This window comes from Equus quagga, chromosome 1 (assembly GCF_021613505.1).
Source record: "Equus quagga isolate Etosha38 chromosome 1, UCLA_HA_Equagga_1.0, whole genome shotgun sequence".
NCBI classification, from domain to species: domain Eukaryota; kingdom Metazoa; phylum Chordata; class Mammalia; order Perissodactyla; family Equidae; genus Equus; species Equus quagga.
The window spans coordinates 48,185,903-48,195,507 of record NC_060267.1 but is presented as its reverse complement, the minus strand read 5'-3'; the positions used below and the strand labels follow the sequence as shown (position 1 = coordinate 48,195,507).

Below are 9,605 nucleotides of genomic sequence, written 5' to 3'. Positions count from 1 at the left end.
AAGAATCCATACTTCACAAACCCTTAGATTCTAGTTCTATCTTTTCTTTTTGTTTTGACTATAAACAATTTTAAACAATCTAATACACCTTGTTGAAAACATTTCATAAATAAAGATTTTGACAAGCAAAACCCATGAGCGTTTGCTAGTAGGTTTGCTGTTAGGATGTTTACAAGAAAAGTTTACCTGGTCAGAATCCTTCTTTTTTTCTTTCTCAGGGAGTCCTCCATCCCCCTTAAAAGGAGAATAATTTTCAGTCTGTTGCTAGCAATTTTCTTTCCATTCAGAGAATGTACACATTTTCCAAGCAGCGAGATCAAAATAGGTTTCTCATTTGGGGCTATTGGAATGTGTGCTATTATTATATCCTGCAATATTTTAGCTATAAATTGCCAGGCAGGGAGAAGACCTTCCTGTTTATATCTTAAGTGGACACTGGTTTCTTTTCTCAGGCTCTTTGTTTAGGTTAGAATCATTTTTCAGTTATTGGAGTCATCACTTGTTTTGAACAAGGGCAGTAATAAATTACACAGGAGAAGAAAATGTGGTTGCCTGCAGTGGACACTAGGGGAGAGGAGATCCTGCAAAAAGAGGTGCAATCTTCTACAAGGATAATTAACTTTTCAAAAACAAGCCTATATAAGTGCAGCTGAAGATTTCAGCGGAATTTCAGTCTGGGTTTTCTCTGCAGCGGACTCTGAAAAAGGTTTTGAGCGCAGAGTTTATTTGGGATGTGCATGGACTGAAGGTAGGTAAGAGAATGTTAATACAGGAAAGGGAAGCCAGAACGCAATAAAGGTCATCTTCTTAATCTAGCCAGGAGGAGGAGACTGCAGCTTAACACAGTGAGTGATTTTGGGAAATGGGGCAATGCAGCGTTCAGAATTGTTTCACCTTAGGGCTGAGGTTGCCGGACTACACTAAATCTTGAGATTTGTTGGTTGAAGCCTATGCAGGTAAGAATTCCTCAGCACTTCTGGACTGCCACCTGTAAGAACAGCAAGGTTTTCAGTGCTTCTAGGAGGAAAAAGTCTGCAGATACAGAGTTGAAGATCCTGGTTGGTCAGAGTTATATTTTGAGGGGTATGGGTGAGGAAATGATAACTTCCGATTCAAGTGAAGATAAGTGTTAGAGACCCTGGCATTAAAACAATTCAACTGCTTTGTACAAAAAGGAATCAAATTACCAGCCAGGGTCGATTTAATTTACTCCAGCAAGAATTAAAGACAGTCGTTATATACATATATACACACACACACACACATACATATATACATATACATATCTTGTGTGTGTGTGTGTGTGTGTGTGTGTATTATCTTGTTTGTGACTTGAGCCTATAGTACTTGGATTGAGCACATCTTTGATGGGTTTTTGCTTGTGAGTCAGTGAACTAAGATGAAAAACAAACAGACAACAATGGATGTAAATCTCACCAAGCATGGTTCTGAAAACTTAGAACTGCCAAATGAAGGAGATCCATTAGTGCTGGAAGTGTAGTAATAATTCCTGCTGTATATTGTCACAGATTTGTATTTATCTCAAAGCTAAAGCTGAAAGCAAAATCCTACACTCCTATTTAGTTAAGGCAGTTTTACATGTGGCAAAAATGAGCAAAATTAGGCAGTTTTTGCTAGTTCAACTTTGTCCAACACTAAAAATGAAAAAGAATAAACTTCAAGTAGGCAAAAGATCATTTAAATCACCTCTCTCAACTTGGATTTGCATAAAATCTGGATGGAGGAATTTTCATGTTTGCATTTTCCGGTAAGAGTTTAAATTTTAGCAATATTGGTGGTTCAAGGAAAGCAAATATGTGCACACAATGCAAAATAAAAAGATGTAAAACTTTTAACTTCATGGAAACTAAGAAATCAAATCACAATTTTTGCTTTTCTTTTTCTTCTTTTTTTTTGGTTGAAAAGCCAGTCTTTCACAAAAAATTCATCTAGGTAGTATTACGCTTAGAAATAAATACGATAAACAACAGAAACCTTATTTGGGAGTCTGCTTATGTATGGGGATGAGTGGTAGATTGTATTTCCAGATACTTAATTGTAGATCAAGTCTGTACTCTCAAGATTCTCATTCTGCCTATCAGTCCCACATTTGAAATTCCCTCTAATAAGGTTACTCTTCTGAGGACAAAAATGTGTAAACTGAACTATCAGTAAGTTGAACTATCAGTATATTACGGTAAAAATTGTAATAATATATTCGCAAAAATAAGGATAATAGAGCAGCAACAGTCATGTTCAAAGGACTTGAAGGGAACAGAATATTAAAGAGTCAAGTGTTGAAAGAAGCTTTTAAAGCTAATGTGAATGAGGCACTAAAGTGAGGGCTTAGCCCAGCTGAGGCAGTTGTAGAGCACAGATGTGCCTGTGCGTGTGTGTGTGTGTGTGTGTGTGTGTGTGTGTGTCTGTATGGATACATGGAACTGTAATGAGAAGTCACTCTGGTTTTACCTGTTTGATCCTTGCCTTCCACAGCTGGGTTAATGAGGCAGGGATCAGCAGCACAGAATGAGAGAAGGAAATACTAACCATTCTGTGCCAAAGAAAATAAATGAAATCAACAAAACATATAGACACAGAGAGATAGGCTTGATTTGAAATATATTGCCTGGGTGCTCTGGAGAAATATTGCCTAGGTTTCAAACTTAGTGACCTTGGTCAAGTACTTAGCTCTACCTTACTCTTCTTATTGGCAAAATAAGTATATCTATGTATCTTCAATACTAAGCCATTTTCAGAGAAAAAGCTAAATTCAGAAATTTTCAGAAATAGCTAATATACCCCAAGTGCTTTAATCTGTGTTTAACACAAGGTAAATTATAAACGTTTTTCATTATTAAAAGAGGAAATTCTGTGTGGAATTTTATTATACCAAGTAAATTTACCTTTAGTTTGCCCATCTTTTTCCCTGTTTTCCAAATTTTAAAGATAATTTTAAGGTTCAAACATTAAAAAAACACCCTCTCACCTTCTTTTATGGTAATCAAAGGGTTCTCATTACGTAAGCACAGTGAGAATTTCCTGTATTGTGGCTCCTGGAACATTTTAGAAGCTAGTGATTTTACTGCTTCTTGTTTACACTCTACATCTGTGTCTCACCGATAGATGATTCAAGAATACCACTTAAATATACAATTTTTCTTTTTCTTTTAAATTTCTTCATAGACAACTTTCAGATTCCTTAGCCTCCAGCTCAACTCCATGAACCATCACCGTTCTTGAACAAATCACACATCGTGTCTTACCTGCATCGATACTGGGACATCATTTTTCATGGCAGGTATGTAAGGTCCCAGTCATAAAATTTTAAAAATTAAAATAACCAGAAAAAGTATTCTATAGATATGGCTAATTTCTGGTCACTGCTTTAAGAAAAAAGGGGACGTTTTTAGGCTTCCCATGTATCAGTACTTTCTACTTCTCTGCAACCTCATTTTGTAAATTAGAAATGATTTTGCCAAGCTTTTACAGCAGCTTTAAAGGTGGCTTCTGACAGGAATACCTCTAAATTCTGAATGAGAACCAAATTTATCAGGTTAAATTATGAGTAACACAATTCTAGCAGAAGGCCAAATAATAATGACGCAATTCTTAAAAGTATTTTTAAAAAATTTTTCTTGTGACATCTAAAAGCCACACAGATTAACAGTTTGACACACTGTACTATTGTTACTGACAATAATTTTGGGGAGTATTCTAATATTAATGCAGAATCTCCCAATGTTAAATTGTTTTAGGGGAAATGCCTATAAGCAAGTAATTTGGGGTATGAGAAAATGTAATGTTCTTGTGAAAAATCGTTGCTCAAGTATCGTAATTCAGTGTACTGTGAAATGAACCAGCTCCTCAAGGTCTTACCCGGTGGTTAGGGTGCCTCTCATCGTACCAGGTCCCGAGTGCTCCTATGTCTTGTCTTCTCTATAAAGCCTCTAGGAAGCTATGAGCAGCCTGACATTTCCCAGAGCAACGAATGCACTGAGATTAGCAAAGGGCACGCAGCCAAGTAGTGTTATTGTGACAATGATAGAATATGTTAAATGAAAGGCTCTGGGCCTAGACAAACTTCATTTGATTTCTGACTTGGATACTTATTAGCTTTGATATCTTGAAAAAATAACTTTACTAATGAATCCTAAGTTTTCTCATCTGCTTAGTGGGAATCATATTATCTATCTTATGATTTTTGCTGAGAAAATAAAAGTAAATGTCTGTTATGTAAGCCCATAAAACAGTACTTGGTGCCTGTTGATTTCTTCTTACTCCAGATGTCTAAGTTTCTTTGCCAGATTAAAAAATAAATGGTAAATCCACTTTACTGAGACAGAGTGGGTAAAGAAATAAAGGTATGGATAATCTCATTATTATTATTATTATGAAGAATAAAATGCATCACATGAAAATTTTGGTATTGGGTTCAGAATGGAATGTCTTCATTTTCCAGTGTTTTATTGGCAAGAGGATTGGGTTATCAAACCAATGAACTTTTTGGGTTCTCTCACCAGTTTCTGCTTTTAAGAACTTTAGCTCCTGTGTTTGTTCTTTAAATCAATACTCTTGCTCTCTTTCTCCACAGCTTTTCAGACCACTCCATGGAGATTGATTTCTTGGATCTTAGGAATAATGTGCATTTCGTTGCTGGCTACTTTGGGAATTTTGTTGAAAAATTGTGAGTTTTTCTAGACAAGTCTATATAAAGATCAAAACTGTGATGAAACCACTTAATAATAAAGTTTTCATTTTACTAGTGTATAATATTTTATTTCATAAACCTGTATCTAATTAAGTAAATTGCTAATCATTTCTTATAGTATTTACTAAACCAAGTATTGAGCCAACAATCTCTCCCAGACTCAACACAGAACGCCAGCAAGGTAAGTTCCATACTTTTGAAAACCTTAGTCTTGGTAGAAGATGAAATAGTTTCTTGTTTTTCTCACACAGAAATATGATGGAGTATTATACTTAGTAACACAAGTTTACCTACCAATTGTAAGATAGTCTCATTTGATTTTTCTCTAATATAAAAATTATTAAATTACATTAAATACATGATTTATATATTTGAGTAATAAAGTATTAGACTGAAATGACATTTTTTCCTATATGAGTGCTCATGTTTAAGTAATAAATCAAAAATAAATTACAGTAAATATTACAGATGATCCTAATTACCTGCCTGGGTTTGCTCATAACTCTTACTTTTCTCTCTTTATCTTTGCTTCTGCTCCTTCCATGACTCAGAATATAGCGCACAGATTTCAGTAAATCTAAACCCTGTTTATCCAGTGAAAGCCAGCTCGAAGTCCAATTTTTTTAAAGTATGTTTTTACAAATGCTGTCCAAGTTGTTTCACCATCTTCTGTGATCATATAGCACTTCATTTATATCTTTTTCCCCTTAGCATTTTTTCTAGCTTTATTGAAATATAACTGACACAGAACATTGTGTAAGTTTAAGGTGTACAACATGTTGATTTGATACACATATATTATATGTTTATATATGTTTATCACCATAATATGATATCATTATCACCATAGCATTAGCTAACACATCACATCACATAATTGCAATTTCTTTTTGCGGTAAAAGCAATTAAGATCTACTCTTTTAGAAACTTATAAGTATACAGTACAGTATTGTTAACTATAAACACAATGCTGTACATTAGATCCTCAGAACTTATTCATCTTCTAACTGGAAGTTTGTATCCTCTGACTAACATCTCCCCATTTCCTCTGCCTCCAGCCACTGGTAACCACCATTCACTCTACAACTTCAGCACCATTCATTTTGTAAAGATCTGAATGCCTAAAAATTGTCATGAATTTTATCACTGAGGATAATAAATGTTCAAGACACTATCACTGGTAAACTGTATGATTGGACTCTAAGATAATTGTTTTATCTTCACTTCAAAAATAAAATATCCAAAACATATATCGTAATTCTCCCAATGTATCATTCATTTCTGACTCAGAAAATATTCTAAAATGTTTTCTTCCTTTAAGTATCTCTTTCATTTAGTTTACTCCTGTTTACACAGCAGAGCTCAACTTTGGGTCATTTCCTCAAAAAAGTTTCTCCTAACCACCCCCTAGCTATACTGTGCTACATGATGTTTTAACATACTGAATATCTTGTGTACAATTACCCAAACTATTACTAAATAGAATCAATAAATGATTAGAAATTATTTGATTCTGACTCTATCTCTAGAATATAATTTCCATGAAGAAAAATGGTCATATCTGACTCATTCACGTTAATATCCCCTGAACTGTGGTCTATGTAGTAGAATCTCAAAGAATATTTGTAGAAAAAATGAACGAATAACAAATGATTTTTGAACGAGTAAATAGCACTGAAAAACCGGAATCTCCAGTGTTGTCAATCACTTTTTATTTTATCTCTTAGGCTCTGACTGCTGTTCTTGCCAAGAAAGGTGGATTGGGTATCAATGCAACTGTTACTTCATTTCTAATGAATTAAAAACTTGGGCAGACAGTAAGGATTTCTGTATTTCTAAAAACTCCAGTCTACTTCAGATACAAAATGAAGATGAGCTGGCATGTATTTAATTCTAGTTTCCTACATTTTCTTTGCCATGGGAAAATATATTGTTTATATTATATTGTATTATGTTATGTTATATTATATTATATTGTTATGTTAGTGGAATACTTTGATTCAAGTCTTTAATCAGATAGTAAATGGATAGTTATATTTGAGCTGATAACTTACTAATTTCCTATACTTGAAAAAATCATTATAAAACCTACATAAAATTTCTCAAAGATTTACATTACTATTGGAATAAAAATCAAGATAGATGCCAGATAAAGTACAAGAAACTTTTCAGAAGAATTCAAAGGAGAAATAATAGGTCATTATTTTTATTCAAAGAACCAACCAAACACCTTTGTAATTTTTAGTTCTTTAATTGAATTTATAATTTCTTTGGCAATTATATAGACTTCTTTATCATTCTTGAATATAATGTGGAATGAATGAATATGAAGAGTGTGATCATAAAAATTACCCAAATCTTAAGAAGTGAAAAATTTCTCCTACTGCATGCAGAACCTGTGCTGAAGATAGTCTGAGTAGGCTCTATCTGTGAGATTTATCCCTCAAGATACCATTTTGGTTCAAATCTGATTCCTGATCCCCTATGAAAACGGTTTCATGAAAACTCTAGCTCCCTTTATAATATTTTTTCATTCCCTCAAGAAGTGAGAGTTTGTAATATTTTTTTCTCCATCGATGAATGGGCCTGATAAATGAGAAATGTGAGGATGGTGACTATACCTACTAAATTAGAAATTAAAAATGATTTCCATTTGTATAATTAAAAAGCTTAATCTCTTGCCACAACTAGAAGGACTCACAACTAAAAAAATATATATATATAACCATGTACTGGAGGGATTTGGGGAGAAAAAGTAGAAAAAAAAAAGCTTAATCTGGGCCAGTCCATTGGAACAGTGGTTAAGTTCACATGTTCCGCTCCAGCGGCCTGGGGTTTGCTGGTTTGGATCCCAGATGTGAACTTATGCACTGCTTGTCAAGCCATGCTGTGGCAGGCGTCCCACATATAAAGTAGAGGAAGATGGGCATGGATGTTAGCTCAGGGCCAGTCTTCCTCAGCAAAAAGAGGAGGATTGGCGGCAGATGTTAGCTCAGGGCTAATCTTTCAAAAAAAAGGCTTAATCTAATACTGGACACTGACTTTCTTCAAAGTACGTCATTCCCAGAGTAGAATCAAATTAGGTTAATATATTTGTTTCTGTTTCTAAGCAGCACTTTATGAAGTACAGTAAAAATTTTTACTGGATTGGACTCTCGTACAGTGAAGAACATCACACCTGGTTATGGGAGAATGGCTCTGCTGTCTCCCCAAATCTGTAAGTGTCTGGTAGTCAAGGCCTTTTCCGTTCTTTATGAATTTATCCTTAGATCTGACCACAGAATGTAACATTGAGGAAAACACATAAAGTGTCTAGTGCTGTGAGAATACTGAAAAGAGAATAGATACAACAGAATACCAATTTTAGCCATGTCTAGAACATCCAAGCTTATGCTCAAGTGACATGAAGTTATTGTACTTGTGACTATAGAAGAGCTTTTGACATGGTTTTTTCTCTGCCTTGGTACAAGCACTTGGATGTGTATGTGGATGTGTATGCTCACATACACAGAAGCTGTCCAGCCAAAACAGTATATCCATTGTTTTCTTTATTCTGGTGGAGCCAAATATTCTCAGTATCCTCCCTTGTTTCGGATTCTCTGGGCTTATTTTCTGTATATTTGTAACTTTTGAATCTCATTTTCGTTGATAAATGACATTTGCAGCATCATACAATGACAAATGTTGTGCTCTGATTTGTTTCCTAGACTAGATTAGACAATAGATCTTTAAACAAAACCAAAGTAAACTACATAATATATCAGAACCATTAATAATAAAGGCAAAAACAAACAAACAAAATCCCTGGGCTCAATGATATTGATTGTTGAAGGAATAACTGAGTTTTTGTCACAGTGTACTCTGAAATTGTGAAAACTATGGCTATTGAATAAAAACAAGATAATGACTCAATATGGTAATATCTCATTCAAATACTTTTTAAAAGTTTGATCATTTGACAAAAATATTATCCCTGAGCACTCTCATTTCTTTTTCCCCTACATTAACGTTTTCTTCTTCATTACAGATTTCCATTCCCTCAAACTGCAAATCCAAAGAACTGCATAGCATATAGCCCAAGCAACAGTATTTTGGATGAAGACTGCCAAGGGGAAAATCGTTACATCTGTAAGCAACAGCTTACTTAGGTATTTCTTGGAACAAAAGGGGTGGTCAATGAAAATCTAGAATTCCTTAGAATGGTACTGTTCCCTCTTACATGAGTAGTAATTACCTATTGCTGGCATCTGTAAAATGTTTCAAACTATGTTGTATCATACATTTTTTATTTATTTGAAACTGTGTGTTTTAAAATTGATGAGATTTGTGCACCTACGCTTGAAATTATAAAGTGTTAAGATAAAGAATTTCATGAATATTTTGATTTAATGCATATGTTTAGTGTGAAATTGAATAAAGATTTATGCATATATTCTTGTAAATTCTTTCTGCATAAATTTAAGGAAAAATTAATTTACACAAAATAATGTGTATCAACATCATTTTAGCCTTTTGAAGGGCATACTGAATTGGGAAGTACCAACTCATCTCGCTTTTCTGGAAATAAAAATAATTTTAATGCTCTTTGTTAGTTCTTTCTGGATATCTATGTATCTATATATTTGATTTAGAGCTTAAAGTGCCATATGACAGTTTCCTTACCTGGCTTCAGAAAGGAATGCATTTGTGTGCCTTCTCTCAATGCTACTGAGTTCTGTAGAACAATTGGAAGTCTTTGGCCAACTATATGGCTCCTGAGCGATTGCTTTCAGATTTTGTAAGGGTAAAAAATCCAAGCCCAGATCACATAAATTTACGATTCTTATTTCTTCACTCCACAGATCTTTCTTGCTTTATGCTTATCCATCCGTTTAAAAAGTTGATTTCAGGTTCATTG

At 34.1% G+C, this 9,605-nt stretch overlaps 1 protein-coding gene across 2 annotated transcripts; it reads left to right on the top strand.

Annotated features, from left to right (window-relative positions):
- Nucleotides 1-857: 857 nt before the first annotated feature.
- LOC124248514 (natural killer cells antigen CD94-like) lies at nucleotides 858-9,311 on the top strand. Of its 2 annotated transcripts, XM_046678631.1 has the most exons (7): nucleotides 858-956; nucleotides 3,184-3,298; nucleotides 4,592-4,684; nucleotides 4,827-4,889; nucleotides 6,436-6,587; nucleotides 7,822-7,925; nucleotides 8,736-9,311. In XM_046678631.1, the coding sequence occupies exons 2-7, from the start codon at nucleotides 3,292-3,294 to the stop codon at nucleotides 8,854-8,856; spliced, it is 540 nt and encodes a 179-aa protein (XP_046534587.1). In that variant the 5' UTR covers nucleotides 858-956; nucleotides 3,184-3,291; the 3' UTR covers nucleotides 8,857-9,311. The 2 variants fall into 2 exon arrangements, with proteins under 2 accessions (XP_046534587.1, XP_046534578.1); XM_046678622.1 differs by lacking the exon at nucleotides 858-956 and having other exon boundaries at nucleotides 3,121-3,298.
- The last annotated feature ends 294 nt before the right edge of the window (nucleotides 9,312-9,605 follow it).

What these genes read in the sequence shown, in the direction of transcription:
- LOC124248514 (XM_046678631.1), top strand. An exon ending in GGGAATTTTGTTGAAAAATT is followed by an intron (nt 4,685 to 4,826) that starts GTGAGTTTTTCT and finishes CATTTCTTATAG; the next exon opens with TATTTACTAAACCAAGTATT. An exon ending in TACAAAATGAAGATGAGCTG is followed by an intron (nt 6,588 to 7,821) that starts GCATGTATTTAA and finishes GTTTCTAAGCAG; the next exon opens with CACTTTATGAAGTACAGTAA.